Source organism: Pectinophora gossypiella, chromosome 23, assembly GCF_024362695.1.
Source record: "Pectinophora gossypiella chromosome 23, ilPecGoss1.1, whole genome shotgun sequence".
NCBI classification, from domain to species: domain Eukaryota; kingdom Metazoa; phylum Arthropoda; class Insecta; order Lepidoptera; family Gelechiidae; genus Pectinophora; species Pectinophora gossypiella.
In genome coordinates this window covers 306,759-325,010 of record NC_065426.1, presented here as the reverse complement: position 1 = coordinate 325,010, position 18,252 = coordinate 306,759, and the positions used below count along the sequence as shown (strand labels likewise).

Below are 18,252 nucleotides of genomic sequence, written 5' to 3'. Positions count from 1 at the left end.
ACTACAAGTAAGTATTTGTCCTTTATTGTAACTCTTCGCACGGCTTTCGAACATAGGAAACCATTTACGTAGTTTAGATAACAATAAAAAGGGATTCAGTATCGTCATAATTCATCTAAACTCTCGGGTTTAGTATTGAATGTAAGCAGAGACAGATCTATATATGCCTTTAGATTAGTCGTTGGTTGAACAATTTGAAAGGTCAATTATAACGGTCACCTGAGGTCAGCTGTATTTTTTACAGCAAATTTCTTGCTGCATTGCCACGCATTCAGTATTATCCAAAACTTTTCAACACTCCCGTTTTATTGTATCTAACACTAAAAGCATCCCGTACCAACATTTTCTCACAGTCCTTACGACCACTGGCTTTAAAGCACCGTCCAGTATTTCAGGTACCCCTAATCAGAGAACCCTTCGTTATTCGTGTTATCAGACGCTGGTGAGGTCCCTGGAGACGGCACCTGGAGCTGCCGCCCGTACATCAGTTCTGACGGTGGCATGAAGCTTGACAAGTAGTCAGGAGGCGGCCTGATCACAGTAGGAAGATACCCGGTTCCACTATAAGGAGGCGTCAAAAACCTTCGCGAAGGGGAGAACTTAAAGCTCTGGTTCGAAAGAGGAGAGAACGCAGATTTCGACTGGAAACTCTGCATGTAAGGGGGCGACTCCTGCGTCATCGCATAAGGGTTCGAGGAGTCTCCTCCGTTGATCATCATCTCCATTGCAGCCACGACATCGCCTTTACATCTGGAAAGAATCGTCTCAATTTCCTGACGGCTGCGACGAGGGAATACTTTGATCAGGACGTCGACGGGGGATTTTTGAAAAGACTGCGACTCATCAGAGCTCGGTTCTGGTATACTCTCTGGCTTTCTCTCTCGTCTGAACATCTTGTATTTGAAGTCAGGGTTCTCCCACTTATCCTCTTCCTCTTTCTTGACGGGGACCTCTTCGACGCGTGGTTCTTTCAAGGATAAGTTCTCAGGAGTTAAGGAGGTCTCTGACTCGTCGAGTTCCTCTTCGACGTTGAGTTCGTGCTCTGACGGCGAGGGAGGGGGAGGGGTAGCAAGGGGAGGGGTGGCAGCGGGAGTCTTGTTGTCAGCCGCCGGCGCAGGCGGGGACGGGCTCGAGCATACCTCTGTGATGCGTGCGCGCTTCTGAACTGTTGGCAAAGAGAAAACATGAATTAGAAAAAGTTAAAGCCTAGTAGAGTAACAATAAAGAACTGCTGCTTTTCTCGCGGGTAGGTCGTTAATGTGTAATAAGGAGTAAGGTTCTCTCCAGCATGATTGCCAATATTGTTACGTCATGAACTGATAACCTAACCAAATAAACCAAATATGGCCGCAAGTTGTCTTCAAGTAACGTGTGGCTCTGTCCACCGCGATAGGGATTTAGAGCGTGAATTACATATCTGTCCGTCATAATTTATTTATAAAGTCAAGTCGCACGATCTTTACACGCTAGCCCGCACGAAACTTCAAACAAACGTCTTTTTTTATTTTCACCAAACATTTTACAACAAAGGAGTCTCTTTGAAACATTTTCCGTTTAAAAAGTCAAAGTGTTTAAAAGTACAACTAAAGTACATTTGGTAAAGCATACAGCTCGCGAGTGATACTTAATACAGTCGAGGACGAAAGTGGAAGAAAAAGAAAAAAATATTTCAAAAAAATATATTTTATAATGTGGTACCAAATAACATGTGAAATTATTGGTACCTAATAAATACAAGTAAGTAGGTAGGTATTTATTTACTGCACACAAATAAAAATATTATTTCAGAGAAAAATATACATGTAAGTAAGTAAGTTTCACATATAACAAAAAGGAGAAAATAACAAATATTTTTTTCTTAATCATTCAGGATGTCAAATACGAAAATCGCATCAAAATCGCGTTCGTCACTTTCTAAAACCACCTTTTGTAGACTAGTACAAAACTCTTAAATCCCTAAAATATTGAGACCTCTTCTCTAGCAAACCTAGCTCAGTGCTTAAAAAAAACAAAACCTAAAGGACTCGCGCGCGACAGATGCTTTCCTTCGACCCGGCCAAGTGTGTCGCGTGACAGAGGGCACAGTCACAAGGCATTGTGCTGCGAGCAATTAGACGACTTCAGTGGTGTGTGCGAATTTAATGGCGATGTTATTGTTTTTTTCAAGTGCCCGAACGGCGGCGGGGTGCGGGCGCAGTTGGAGCGTGTAGCGGAGCGGAGAGCGGATATTGTAAGTTTATTTTAATGTGACTTTTTGTACTTTTTTCCATCATACACGGCGATACGGTTCACCTCCTATCACGTTAGTCTAACAGAAAGCTCGGTGATATGTGAGTGCTTAGTTCATCTTGCAATGGATGTACCTCTGACTTCCCCAGTTGGGATTTAGTCTTGAGTTTATGTTATGTTTGTTGACAATTTTCAGTATTGCTTTTTAGACGTATAGCTTGAATATGGCCTTTTTAAACCCTCAGACTGACTTTCAAGTCATTGGTCTCGGATTCAATTCGGCTACCTTGCCAGTAGGGTCAACTTAAAAAATGAACTGTCCTAAATTCTATTGAGTCTGGGGTGTGTCTCCATCGACACGCAATGAGACAGCGTGATGGAGTATTATACTCCATGCGTGGCCAACCTGTCGACTATAATCCATGTAAGCGTTCTAAATTAGGTCGAAAGGTAACATAACTTTGGTTAAAAAATCAGGATGTATATCATCTTGCTCTGGCTTTTATATTTAGTCCTGAGGCGCGCATATAAAAGTAAGTACACGATACGTATCAACAAATGTCAAATAGCAATATTGCTTTTTAGATGAACTGCTTCGACGTGGCTTTTTTAACCTTTTGACACTTGGCGAAACTAACAAAGCCCGCTACCGCTTCATCAACCGCTGGTTGTGTGGCATCAGTTAGCGAGCAGTCTACACAACATTCAATCCAAATCGATTGGTCGCCATTCCGTGCTTGAATTAAATTTGGCTTCGCAGCGTTGATGTGGCGAGCGTAATAGCTGGAAAATACTACATATACTTTTACATACATACACAAACTAACACCCGTGTTCACTAATGATCACTCATTATTTTAATTTTGTTTCGCATTGTTTTAAAGTATTAAAAAAATTGAAGTAACTTTACAGTGCCAACCTACCTACCAATGAGCTCAATTAAATGGTGCGGAAGAGATTAGAAATAGAATAGTCTTAATTTGCCTCTGAAAAGGATACATTAGATAGATGTACCTACATAAAAGTTCTTCCTTAACATTTAAACGAATTCGATAAAAGTAATGTGATATCGAAAATCAAAGTGCGCCCTCATACACTGGTCTGTCCCTCAACGATGTTTTATATTTGGGACCAAATGTACAGTCTGATTTTGTAAAACTTCAGACTTTACCTTATTACAAAAAGGCATTACGTCACTATTAAGGTCCATCCGCATTACCAAAAATATCAAAGAGTGATTTATTGATTATGAGTTACTTACCTACGAGTACAGATTCGTCTATTATAGAATGGCACGTTTAAACTAAAGCAATTCAAGTGTATATAGAATATAAAAGAAATCATACTCAAATGAGCAGACGATAGGATACGGAGACCAATAAAAATGAAAACCAAACGAACAAGAAAACGATCATAACGATTCTTTACAATACATTGAGCAGACAACGAACAAAGATGTACCAACTCAACCTACACAAAGATCAATGTAAAGCAAATTGTAAGAAAAAACGAACAAAAGAAAAAAGAAAGAATATGCTGAGTTTTGTAAAGGCTGAATAAAACGCCCTCGCACGCGGAAAACAGAAAAAAAATAATTAAAATAATACTCCATTTTATTTTCAACAAACACACTTTTGGTTCATGAAGCATAATAAAGCGAACACTGGCCATTTTGAATCTCATTATGTGGGTGCGAGTGGGACGGAATTTTAGTCTATTAACGTGTTAGAAAGAGACGGACGAATAATATTGAATTGCCGAGTGGTTTTAATAGAGACATCTGCTGAGTATAATGGTTAATATAAATAATTTGTATAGCGTTATTTGTACCAGTATAATTTGAAAGTAATATTATTGTTTGTATTGTGGTGTTTTTGATATGGGGTTGTAAAGGAAACTTAATTGTATTATGGTATTATTTGACATTTCGTTTCGATATTGTTAACTATCTTTTGTGGGGTAGTAGGTACCTACTCTTATTATAAAACACATTGATGTAGGTAACTTGAGCTCTATAAAAATCTAAGTTACCGGTGCAAAATATAGGTAACCTAAAAGATACTGTTTAAAGGTGTCTATATTAGGCCTCGATATGGAGAGGAGCTCGGTGGCGCAGCGGTAAACGCGCTCGGTGTGCGATTGATTAAGTTAAGCAACTTTCGTAAAGGCCGGTCATAGGATGGGTGACCACAAAAAAAAAGTGTTCATCTCGAGCTCCTCCGTGCTTCGGAAGGCACGTTAAACCGTTGATCCCGGCTCCATTAGCAGTCGTTAATAACCATCAATCCGCACTGGGCCCGCGTGATGGTTTAAGGCCCGATCTCCCTATCCATCCATAGGGAAGGCCGTGCACCAGCAGTGGGGACGTTAATGAGCTGATGATGATGGAGCATACTCTACCACACCAGTGAAAGAAGCTAACGACAGAGATTTATATAGCGGTAACTGATACAGTTAGCAGAAACGGCAAAGGAAAATACTGCGATCAAATTCACACCGCCCTATTACATTAGACATCGAGGTTCCATGTTTAAAATATAGTCGACGTCACGAAAGAAATCTCGCGGCCGCGGCGCTACTGTCTCAGCGTATGACTTGTCAATAAGTTTAATTAAAATTAGTTTACAGACATGCCAAAGAATACTCCGGCGAGCATGTATGAAGATTTAAATGAGATTTCTGCCCACCCTAATAGAGATTAAAGACGTGAGTTTAAGTATACAGCACAGTAGTGCATAGCTTCACAAACAAAATGCATTTTTTGAGAACTACAAAGAGTTGGTCTAAAAATGCCTCGCCCGCAAACATGCAGCCAATATACGGGCCGCTTTGAACTTCGAAAACTATTCACATACTGACCACTTCTACGTAAACACTTTTTCTATTTTTTTAACTTTTTTAAAACTACACAAAGTCCGGCTGTATAGTGTAGTTCCACTGCCATTGCATTCTTTTTTTTTTCGCTTTTTTCGGCGTGCGTTTCCCTTTACGTCGGCCGGTATGTTTGTCGTGCCCGTCATCGAAAGGGCTCTCTCAAACAATGTATGCCCTTTTTCTACCACCAGTGGAATACCGGTTACCTAATATTTCGGAGACTTTGTCACGGGTAAATATGTATTAAGAAGTAAGATGACTTGTTAGCGATTATTGTAGGTTTGTTACTCCGAGTTGCTTACATTTGGGAATCGCTGCCAAGTTTTCATCATCATCAATTTAAGAGCCATATCTTGTCGGTGTAGCATTTTCCATTCCAGTCTATCAAAGGCCAATTCCTTGACTTCCCTATAAGACACGACGTTAACCTTTTCTTTAATCTGTTCTATGTAAGCTCTTCTTGGTCTTCCCCTTCCTCTCTTTCCTTCTATGATGTTTTTAATAAATTCGTCGTGTCTTATTAGGTGTCCAATTACCTTGCCTCTTCTGTCCTCAAGTTTTCAACTCGCCTATGAATTAGTGTTTACGAATAGATCTTAAAAATCGACAAAGAAATGGTGAACTTTTTAATCAGACACCATAGTTCATCAAATTCAAAACCTGCTTGCATCAAAATGAAAAGGTAAAGGATACAAGAGACTTAACTAAGTACATGGCATTCGGCGGTCTTGTCGCTTGATGTGATTTTCTTCAGACAACCATAAGATGAGAAAAATATGCAAAAGTGCAAAGAATAATATTCATCATAATTATCATTCACGTTGAACTATAGAGCCTGCAAGTAGTTCTACAACTCTAATGCTCTACTTAGCATTTGGGGCCCATCAGTAACCTGACAAAAAGGTGACGAGATCGGTCATTGATCCCACAACATTTACAACCCAGACAAAAGAAGAAAAGTGCTCTACTCACCTCTTTAGGGATTACGATCGTAAGTGCACTTATGTTTGTGTATGAATCCTATATGTTACTTTTGCTTTCCACATGCACTTTTCTTCCAACCCTAATCACACGACAAACACGTAATAAGTTATTAACATTCAAGCTGTATGCGACTGATTGGTCAGTCCCTCCCCACATCATACGCTCAACGAATAACAGTTTAAAAAAAAGAGAAAAGCAAAAAAACGAAGGCAGTTAAAAGTTTCAGGGGCTAATTACCGCCCGCAGTGGGACCCGACCCTCTACATTATAACGCAATTAGAGTTGTTTTACTTTTGTTTTTTATTTTACTTTTACTTATTTATACTTCACTTCTGCCCGTCTGTCCGGTGGGGAGCCGCCTTTGTTTTCATTTACGTATTTGTGTCAGAAAATAATATTTTTCCCGTTATTTTTGTGGGATTATTTGTGTTGGAATAACGAATTTGTGATTAGTATGTGGCGGTGAATTATGAGGTAGACAACAGACAGATATACTTATATCTTTAAAATAATTAATTAAATAATAAAAAATTGTGACTGACAATCAGCTCAGCACCTATATTATGAAAACTACGTAAGCGCCTCGATTTCTTTCAATTCATTCCCGGTAAAAATTAAGACTAAATATATTTTTTCTGGTATAAAACCAACTTGTCTATTGCGAGGTTTTCTTAAGAAGAATCACACCCAAATGAGATTTTCGCTATAAGACAACGGACATGGTTCATTATAATAGCGATCTTGGTTCGCTTCCAGCCCAGCTTAGAACGTGAAGCTGAGTCTCCGCCTGACTTTGCATTCTTAATCTTTATGCAAAAATTGTTTTATCATAGGGCTACTGCGATACAGGGGAAACCCTAGTGCTGGGCCCGCCATTAACTTGTGTTCATTTCACTTTACCCCCTCCGGTTGATTGAGGGGAGGCCTGTGCCCAGCAGTGGGACGTATATAGGCTGTTTACCTATGTTTTTAATTTCACTTTATTTGGTAAATAAATCATTTTTACTTTTACCTTTACAAAGAACTAAAATCAAGTCAGTTCGTAAGTCTGTCCGTAGGTGTTTATTGCCCCAGCGTAGTGACCCCCTGCTGAACCAAGTAGACCTCTCCCGTAAGTTCTAAAGCGACAATATAGTAGCGGCAAGTGACATCAAACCCCAAACACCCTCGACATTAGTGTCATGAATGGCTAACGCGCGTGTCGCGGTGTCGGGCGGTGTCGCGGTGTCGCCGACACTCGACAGTAAATCTCGCGACACAATTGTCGGGATTTATTGCCCGACTGTACACCGACACACTGTTTTATTTCGCTGCCTTTGTCGACGTTCGAGGATTGTTTTATTGCTTAAATATTAATTATACTATTGCGCGAACCCTGGTACCGCAAAATGAGTTATTAATTTATCTTATTAAGTGCAATTTTCTGGGCAAAAGGCAAGAGGGAAACCGCTGCTCTATATTTTCCTAAAAAATAGCATGGAGAATGCTACATCGACAAGAGCGTGGCTCTTAAATTAGTGATGATGATGAAGTGCAATTTTCACTAACATGATGAACAGTGGCTGCAAGTCGTTTGCTCTGCTTACCCCGATGGGAAATAGACGTAAGTTTATGTATGTGTGTGTAAGTGTCTAGACCATTATTGTTATTATGGACGGCGAAGCTCGGTGAGGCGTGGGTACTTAGTTCATCTTGCGATGGATGTACCTCTAACTACACCAATCGGGATTTAGTCCGGAGCTTATAGTATTTTATAGTATGGGTTGATGACGGCTTTAACTCTTCATGACAAGGGCCTACAACACGTTACAGTTAAAACAATTCAGGGTCCTGCCACGAAGACTTGCTCTGCTTACTCGCATGGAAAATAGGCAAGAGTTTATGTATGTTGCATCAAAAGCAGCTGGATATTGTCTTCTGACTACTTGTGGCTCTGACCACCCTATTAGTGAAATGTTTATGTACCTACAAAATTCACCGCGGTTTCATTCGCATTCAAAGGCGAGAATGACAAAATATTCATTACACTCTGCTGTAGACCTGGCTGTGAGCTTCAATACCGTATTACGTTCGTGAGTTTACGTATTGTGTATTTCAGAACGGAATAGCCCATCGCATGCAATATAAACACTGGCCGGCATTGCCGGAACTATCAATAAGGCAGTTACACCGACACGCATTGCGGCGACACAGCACGCAATACAATGCATGCATAAAGCGTGATTGCATGCAACGCCCGGCCGTGTTGCGTGTAAATCATCGCGGGACCCCGGAACGGAACACGACGATTCAGGTGCCAGGTCATTACTGGGAATGACTTTCCTCATCGAACAATGTATTTTATTTATTTATATGTAAATACTACAGTCGCTGTTTCCAATATCCAAAAAAATATCTGTTTAATGCTTGCCTATACTTTCCACATTAATTTTTGCATTCATTTATTATTATGTTTATTTTGTAGTCAGAATTATGATACAAAACTAAAATATTAAAAGTCAACATTCTATATTACTTAGGGTGGTATTAATAATTTAACCTCAGCTGGGACTGTCCTCAAGACCACGCACAAGTCCCTGTTTCTATATAAGAACTGTCACTTTGACGTGATCTTGAGGCAGTCTGGAAATTGAGATTATTAATATAATACTTAGTCTGCGAATGAGGTGTGGGTACTAGTCTTAGGACTTTGAATCAACAGTGGCTGCAAGCTATCTTAGATAACTCGTGGCTCTGCCCGCCCCAATAGGGATTATGGGCGTGAGTTTATGCATGTATGCATTTATCGCCTGGGAACATCGCACTTTCATTTATATCGTTTCAAGTCCTCCCATGTCATGCACGATGAAAATGTTATACTCGTATTCTATCGATCAAAGAGCAAGCGGAGGTCCGTGTTGCTCTTTGCTCTCGATGTATTATACAGATCATAGAGTATAAAGCCTACGTCTATATGTTGGGACACCCTCAATTGTTTGTTACACCTTTTATCTTGAGCGGGTTATTCGCAACTGCACCTTGTAATACTTATAAAAGGAAATTAAATATCTAATATTTTGGTGACGACGTGGTCTAAATATGTTTGAATTTTATTCCTTTTTTGAAATCGGTTAAAAAGGAGAACAGATAAAAAGAGTACCTATTTTTAAAAACTATATTCTAATGTGATTTTCTTCAAAAAAAGCCTCACAATAAACACCTATGTTAATCCAGGTTTAAAGTAGCGTGCGTTTCGAGGTTTTGTTGGAAAATCTGAGTTTAAATAATGTAATTTTCCCAAAATGCGCTTACAATGTTTTCACTTTAACGCGTCATCGTAGAAGGAGTACTTTTTGTCGATGGAACCTTGCCTATGTAAAAGTAATAGGTAATGGAAAATAAGGAATAAGCCAAAACACGAATGCGCCGAACCACACATACACAGTCAGAAATTAACTCTAATTTCCAAACAATAGGGTTTAAAGCTCAGTGAGCGTCAATAACACAGATGCAGTAACTTTGCCGCGGCGGGTGGTAACTATGAAATGAATTGTTTGACGCTCTTTGTTTTACAAGGTTAGCGAATGTGAACCTTAAATGAGGAGGTAAGGGTAGCTATTGTGACGTCAGACGGTTGCAGGGTCGCGAATTAGTATTCTATTGCAATGAAATCATACAATGAATTAGAATTAGGGCGCGCACGTGTTAATTATGTTATTGAGAAATATAATATAAAATTAGAACTGTGCTCAGGAATATGGGGTTTCCTGATAGATATTTAAAACGATTACTCTAAGTTTTTCTTTTTGAGTTTGGTTTGCAAACAATCTTTGAAAATGCAAATATTTTATTTCCGTTTCTGAAGCCCATTCCCATTTGAGCTAAGTAGTCAAAGTTACATTCATCGCATGCGAGTACCAACGCGTCATCGAGCTTTCTGTTATACCAACGTGATAGGTGATGAGCCGTATCGCCGTATATAGCCTAGTGTGTTAGTGAAAACTGCACTATAGATAAATTAATAACTCATTGGTGCAAGTTCGATACCGGGGGGTTTGAACCAGCGTTCCACGTCGCTGTTTGAATAAGTAATCTCAATTCTCAAAGTGTTTAATTTTGTTTTGTTTAGTTTGGTAGCAGCACTCTCGGTTTGAGACGCAAACAGGTGACACAGGGCCAACAGTGTTTATTTCAAGGATGACTTTCTGATTGGACAAGTCACAAATTACGACATAATAGGCAGATAGAGGTGTTATAATCTGCGATGAAACCCTAAAATAAAATTATAATAATATTCTGTAAACGTGCAGTAAGCAACCCTACATAGAGTTAATGAAATAGACAGTATTGCGGGAGCCGTGTCTATGCGCTTTGCCAGCGACTTAGTCTATAAATACCGTTTTATTGCGCTGTACCGCCTTATTGGATTTAATTCTATTGTGTAAGAGGGCTTCAATGTATGCGTGTCAATTAAAAATAGCTGCTTACTCAAAATTCAAAAGTTCAATATCAATTTATTATCCTTTAACCGAAAGTAAGATCATTCGGCAAAGGCTCGTTAAGCAGTCGATGCGGGTGTTTCTGATAGCCAATGAGCCCTCTAACTATTTTTTCATTTTGAACGTGAACCTCTGGGCCACCCTGTATAGTCTACGATGTGTTTTGTAAAATCTTAATTATTTAGGTACTTTTTGGTGTCTCGAGTTGAGTCAAAAAACGAAACAAAATCCGCAAAAGATCGAATTGAAATATTTACATGTATACATACAACAACCCTACTACAATATCAAATTACTATGTACACACAATATTGTTTAATACCTATATCAAAGCAATTACAAAACAAGGTCAAACAAAAAATCACAAAACAATCAGTATTTGAAAAATATATGAATCGGTACTTCGTTGTAGCATTTACTTGGCACCGGCTTCAGAATTATAAAATTAATTAACTAATTGTAAATACGTACTTATTACTTTGTGCGAAGTAAATTTATTTATTGCTTTTTAGTTTTGCGTTTGAAGTCGGTTTTTTTTTTGTTAAAAATTTTTGGACAATCAGGTGATCAGCCTGTAATGTCCTAACCAAACTAAGGATCACAATGTGATTTTTGTGACATGGATTCGATCCCCTGGCCTCCGGATCGTGAACCCAACACTCAAGCACTGGACCACCGAGGCCGTCAATTAATTTACATCCGGGTAAAATTGAAACCCCAATTCTGTACTTTTTTTTTTTTTTATTATTATATTTCTCACCTGGATATAAACTAGCTTGTATATTGCGAGATTTTGGTGTTTAAAACGACGACATAGGGATATCGATAGAAATAGGTAGGTACAGTCATGAGCAATATATAATGTACCCACTTTAGGACTCTGTCGCACTAACATATTTGATATTTAGTGAGCCTTACAGTTCAATTTGTCAAAAAAGTTAATGTGACCTGGTACCAAAGTGTATACATATTACCTAATGCTCGTGACCGTACCTATATTGTATAGAATAGAAGTAGGTATTCCCGTACGCATGGTATGGAAACTAATTACCTCTCAGATGGAGTGGTCTGGTGGCGGCAGCACTATCAGATCCGTCCACTGGTTATTGTCTAACTAGCCCCTCTAATCGGAGGGTTATGGAGGTACTATTGCAATACAATACATTTGTATAGATAAAATTACTTCTCTCTTCGACTAGCGGCTAACAACACGCGAAAAAGGTTCTTTTCTGAAGGGCGGTAGAAAATTAAACATAAAAATAATATTCGTTTCGCTTATATAATGATCGAGACAAACGAATGCAGCCACTGTCCATAGGTGGGTATAAGCTGGTGGTTGTCGGTTGGTAGCTTGTTGTTGTGGTATACAGATTCTGGGTAAATTTTCACTGCCTTTTTTGGTGAGCTGCGGCAGCCATATACCTTTATGTTTTACAACTAAATATTAATGTGTGTTTATTTTAATGTTGTAAATGTATATGTGTGTCGTAGGTTTATCTAAATAAACTTTTTTATTATTATTATTATTTATTTTTAATTTATAAAGATACCTACGGAGACGAAGTTGCATCCGCTATATGTATAGAATGACAGCAGTACAGAAATATAGTCCATCCCCCAGCGCGAAAGAGACGAAAGATATGTCAATCTAATCATGCCACGGTTTAAGAGGTACCTATATAATTTGCGTAGCACTCACATGGTAAAAGAAAACCAAGTATGCTCAAAAATGACAGCTAGCATTTCAAGGTTAGCCCAGCTGACGTCATCCCACCCTACGATGCCGTTTCGTAAAATCAAATTTTGAACTTTTAGTGAAATATTTACCTACATTTTTGATGATTTTTATATACAGGGTGTTAGTGTCATCGTAACGAAAACTTTGAGGGGTGATTGAGGCCATGATTCTGAGATGATATCAAGTGGAATTTTCCGTCGCAAAAGTATGAAATTGAAAATAATTAAAAAAAACACAAAAATTTTCAGGAAAATTCTGACTGAAAATTCCACTTGATATCAACTCAGAATCATGGTCTGAACCATCCCCCTCAGTATTTGTTACGGTGTCACTAACACCCAAACCTACTTGTATGGCTACCGTATTTACTTGTGTGGGGTGTAAGTGACATCGTAACGAATACTGAGGGGGATGATTCAGCTGATTATTCTGAGTTAATATCAAGTGGAATTTTTCATCGCAAAAGTAACATAACATAAACTGCCTATATACGTCCCACTGCTGGGCACAGGCCTCCCCTCAATCAACCGGAGGGGGTATGGAGCATACTCCACCACGCTGCTCCACTGCGGGTTGGTGGAGGCATCGCAAAAGTATATAATTGAAAATAATTTAAAAAAAACTAAAAAAATCATGAATTTTGCGACGAAAAATTCCACTTGATATTAACTCAGAATCATGGCCTGAATCATCCCCCTGAGTATTCGTTACGATGTCACTAACACCCTGTATGTGACAAGTAATAGTAATTAAATACATTAGTCAGTGATTCACTTAATTTTCAATAATATAATTTACGCCCTTGGAATGTTGGGGATACCAATTTAATGGTAACACTTACGTCATCAAAGGCTAGCAATGGCGGCTTATCATAGGATTGAGCATACCTGGTCTTCTTATACCATGAGCACTCTCATGAACCGCCAGCCTACGAGTTTATGTTGGCGACCGTAAACTGCGCGAGATCTGAGTCAAGCCAAGAGGGCTCTTCGGAAGAATACAAGCAAAACGATAGCGCAAAATGAAAAACCTAATAAAATAACACACAAGAAGACGTACTCAAACACATATCTCCTTACACGAAACTAATAAAACAATTCAAAGAAGCCAGTGAGCGCAATGCAACAAACATTACACGGAGCAACTGGAAACCGATCATTTAATCAACTCCGCAAACAGAATCGCGAAAACAAAACAAAATGAAAAGAAAAAAAACAATCGCCTGCGAAATTTAATAAAAAGTTTGGAAGCCCCGCACCTCAGTGGTGTAGTGTTACACGACATAAACAGACACGGATAAATCAACCCACTGTATCGGTTTCCAACGCAATAATATAAAAAGGGAAAAATCAAGTCGAGTCTGTGTAGAAACCCTGGAAGAGACATAAAAACGAAGACAATTGATAATCCATCAAATCAAAAAAGCCATTTTCCTAATTTGACGCTTTAAGAACCCGGTGTTATGTATTTTAATATGATCAGAAAATCAATGCTGTTTATTTTCAACATGCAAGTATCTACTAGTTCTCCGGCCGTCGGCTTAGACTCGAACTTTTAAGATAGTTCGATCCTTTAAAATCACTCAGGTATCTACTGCTAGTGTTAATAAAACAAGCATATTATATTTCTGACCTTGTAGATTTGCCTCTGATGGCATTAACTAAATATTTAAGGCTGGACAAATAGGAATCGCGGAGACTTTCACCCGGTACAAAACAAATAAGGACAGTATTTTTAAAACAAATTCTGTTACAGTGTACCAACCAAACAAAACTTACCAGTTCAGTTTAGTTACTTACTTAGGGGTATACGACCCAAGAAAGTGTGGATGGATTGTGTATAGATGCATATGTGTGTGAAAGGTGTGAGTACTGAGATGACCACTGACAGAGATGAATGGAAGAGTGGGATAAAGGCAGGAAGATGATGATAACTTTACATTTCAATACCATTTGAAAACTATCCGGAACTCACTTAAGACTTGTTATGTGAAAAAATGCGAATAGAAGACTCTGGTAAATAGTCTTAAAACTGTTAAAATGTCTGTCATTTCGATCATGAGTACGTGAGGTAATCTTATGCAAACACCGCAGCGCCTCGAGTAAATAAATATCAGGGAATTCTGACGTCATATGTCTTGTTTTTTAAAATATAATACGCATTAATTTGTCGGCAGCCAAGACGTAGTATGGCAGACGCCACACGACCATTTTTATTGTTAAACATTCAAAAAGCTAAATAAAACACCATATATTTTAAGAGGTTCCCAGATGACCTTAGGCCGTGGGGTTGAAATTTAAACGTAATGCGATAGTGTGTAGGTTTAATTTGAGTTGAATTGTAGATAGTTGTATATTGAAAACCACATAAGGACATTTTTTTAAAGAACAATTTGATGTGATTATCTTCAACAAAACTTTGATTTCATTCAATTAATTTTAATCCAGGTAAAAAATGAGACCACAACTTGAAATTAAGATGTCTATTTCGGAATTGTTATCAAAAATCATCACATCGGAATGTGATTTTCCAAAAAGATACTTACGTGGTTTTTACGACACAAACATACAAAACTCTCGCCTATTTCCCACCTGGTTAAACAGAGACTATGTAAATCCATTTGCTTCGATCCTGACACACTTCCCTTGCTTCCTCGACATTCATCAATCACTATATCGCGACGTTATAATAGCCAATATGATAAGTAGTATACGCTTCCAGCGCGCTAATTCCTCATCCCATCAAACGCACTCCACCCTCTGCGATCACGCAGCCATTAACCTCGACAAATTGGACTCCACTCGACGCCACTCCACCCAAATAGACAACCCAACACAAACTAAACCTACACACTATCGCATTACGTTTAAATTTCAACCCCACGGCCGAAGGTCATCTGGGAACCTCTTAAAAATATCGCGTAAGGAGCAACGTCTTTCACACAAAAGATCGATTCGTAAAGTGACTCCACCGGGAATCATTATTAACAAAAGTAAACAGAATTATTTTTATTATTTCTTCTTTAAATAAATTTTAAAACGTATTCTGAAAAAGAAGAAACAACGAATGAACTCGACAGACAACATAAATACATAATACCATATTACCTTATTCACTATTTTTTATGAAAAAAGCCTACCCACACTTAGATAAGTAAATAGGTACTTGTTCAAAATATAATAGCATAGTTTGCGAAAATATGACAGACCAAAATATTTTAAATAATGTGAAATACGTTGCGCCTTAAATTCAGACATATTTTTATAAGGGCTCAAAAGATGTTTAAAGAATTTTGACTTTTTATGCTTAAGGTTAGAGTAAATTTTCATCTGGTAAACGATTTGGATAAGTATTTAAGATTTACCTTTTAAATATCAATTTCAAATTGAATGTTTTTTTTTCTTGTTCAATAGGCGATGTAAGCGGCCAGTGAGCATGTGAAGTGCTATCCAAACTTTTTTATTCTTTTGTTGGAAAAAGAGAAATTGCAAAAGAGTTCATTATTTAGCATTCTAACGATTCTGAGTGCTTCTTGAGGTATTCAATGGATTGAAAATTGAAGACTTTTCTTGCTTTAGATTGCTTATGTTGAGTGATTATACAAAAAGTATTACTTATAATTTGTTTTTCTAAAACGGGTTCGGATATTACTAATAAAAAAAATACAATACAAAAAAATACAAAAATATTTATTTGTCTTCCAAAAACCTTTTTCACAAATTGTGGAAGCACACCATTTAAGCAATACATTGCTTGTGCTAGGTGGCCTCGCTCAAAATAAAAAACTACGCCTAAAGTTCTTATTGGGGTGGGCAGATCTGCAAGTTAAAGACACAAAGTCTGTTCCCTCCACGTTCAAGTATTTCTCTTCGCATTTTGCTAGGAGAATGTTAACAATGACAAGTTACCTATAAAATTAGTTCTTCTTATCGTGTGGGTTGTGAGGTGGAATACCAACCTCATCAACCCTGGTGTCAGGGTTATTATTGACCCGCCAAAGGCCCATGACATGACTCAATTCATTAGTTCATTCCAAGACTCCCATCGCCAAGAAATGCCAATGGTGTTGCCACTGACGTCGGGCGGCTTAGCCAAGTTGCAGACGATTATGATCATCGACAGTGGACTCGAATCCTGCAGAAACCTTCTTTAATATTTTTAAGTCAATCCGTCATTCTCATATCCGCCGAAAAGGAAAGGGAAAGACGTTAATTTTAAAATGAATGAGTAAATGAATGACTAACCCGGGCGAATAAAATAGGCATCTCGCTGCAATCAGCCCGTTTTACGTGTGTTGTCTCTATATCTATCTTAACTCTATCGGGTTATTGGCCAATGAAAAATTTTGTAAGGGCTTTTTAAATTTCTGCCTAAAATTGACTTGTGTTCCATAAATTTTATGCCTTTCGATTACCAGTCCGTTTCCTTTTCGGCGGATAAGAAAATGACAGGTATAACTTAAAATTAAATTAGATGTATGGGATTGACATAAGGAGACATTAGGTGACTGTCAATCTATACACTTCTATCACTGTTACTGTCGATTGTAATAATCGTTTGTAATTATAATTTTATTCTTAATTTGGCTAAGGCCCCTAGGCGACCAATTTATAATACAATAAAAAAGACACTGCGTAGTCCTGTGGGTCACCGGCTTGCCTTTCAAACGGGGAGCGTCGGTTTGAACCCCGGTACTGGATTTGTACCTACCAATGAGTTTATTAATTGCATATTTGTCTCGACCATTATAGACGGCGATACACCGCCTATCACGTTTGTCTAACAGAAAGCTCGGTGAGGTGTGGGTACTTAATTCTTCCTGCGATTGAAGTAGGTAGCTCTGATTACCCCAATTGGGACATAGTCGTGACATCATCATCATCAATATAAGAGCCACACTCTTGTCGGTGCAGCATTTTCCAACACTCTCCATGTTACTTTATTAGGGAAAAATAGGGCAGTGGTTTCCCTCTTGTCTTCCGCCCCGCAGTACTCTGTCTGACGCAAGTGGGATGGCGCCCAGAGTAGTCTATTACAAAGCCGTACTAGGACTCCTGTCCTCCGCCTCTGAATAGTACTGACAGTTACTACTGCCCTCTGTCAGGTTCCAGGTTACAGTCCCTGTGACTTGCCCCTTCCGTCAAACATGTGAGGTCATACATTATGAGTATAAAAAGTTTATATAGAGATTATAATAACGGACGAGCGTAAATCAATATTGATAGCACTGCAATAGGTACCTACTTGATCGAATGATGATTACCAACTAGCCATGAATAGGGCTCGGATAGAGTTATATTAAAACACCACAAAAAAAAATCCGCTTTTCCACGATCAAAAGCTACGAGTTAACCCTTCTCCGGTTGAATAGAAAGAAAAATCATACCATTTTGTACACCCGTTGCATTACTGACCACAGGACGAAAGATACGCTTTTCGATAAGAGCAAGCGAGATGGATATACGGTTTAAGTGCCACTTGAAATATAAATGGTGTCGGATTGTGAATGAGATGCGAGATACGGTTTTTAATGAGTGTGAGCGAGACGGAGGGATGAGTAAGTGGATGTTTATGCGCTGGAGTGGAGATAGTAACCCAGGGTTAGTGAACACTTGAAGATAACTGAATATCTTTGAGCGGGTTGAGAGGGCTGAGGGATATGATAGTAAGGGTAAGTTTAACCACGTTCATGTTGCGTTTGAAAGGAATCGGGCAATTATTCTTTTACGGTTTTTCTCCTTGACTTTCTGGAAAATTTTAAATCTATGGTGACTCTAGCAATTTGCCCGAGAATCAGTCTGAGTGTACTTCGGTTTTAAAGCGGTAAAAAGCAAATAAAATAATCATCTCTGGAAAGTTGATGGTAGGGCTGGCAGAGGAAGACCTAAGTGGACGTACATTGACCAAATGGGAGATGTCCTTGGAAACGGTTTAGTACGATCTACGTAT

At 38.6% G+C, this 18,252-nt stretch overlaps 1 protein-coding gene across 1 annotated transcript in view; it reads right to left on the bottom strand.

Annotated features, from left to right (window-relative positions):
* Positions 1 to 401: 401 nt before the first annotated feature.
* The window catches only part of LOC126377379 (doublesex- and mab-3-related transcription factor A2), a 38,045-nt gene continuing 20,194 nt past the window's right edge, over positions 402 to 18,252 (bottom strand). The window contains exon 4 of the mRNA XM_050025107.1: positions 402 to 1,165. Within this exon, the coding sequence (XP_049881064.1) occupies positions 402 to 1,165 (764 nt within the window). The remainder of the gene's footprint in view (positions 1,166 to 18,252) is intronic.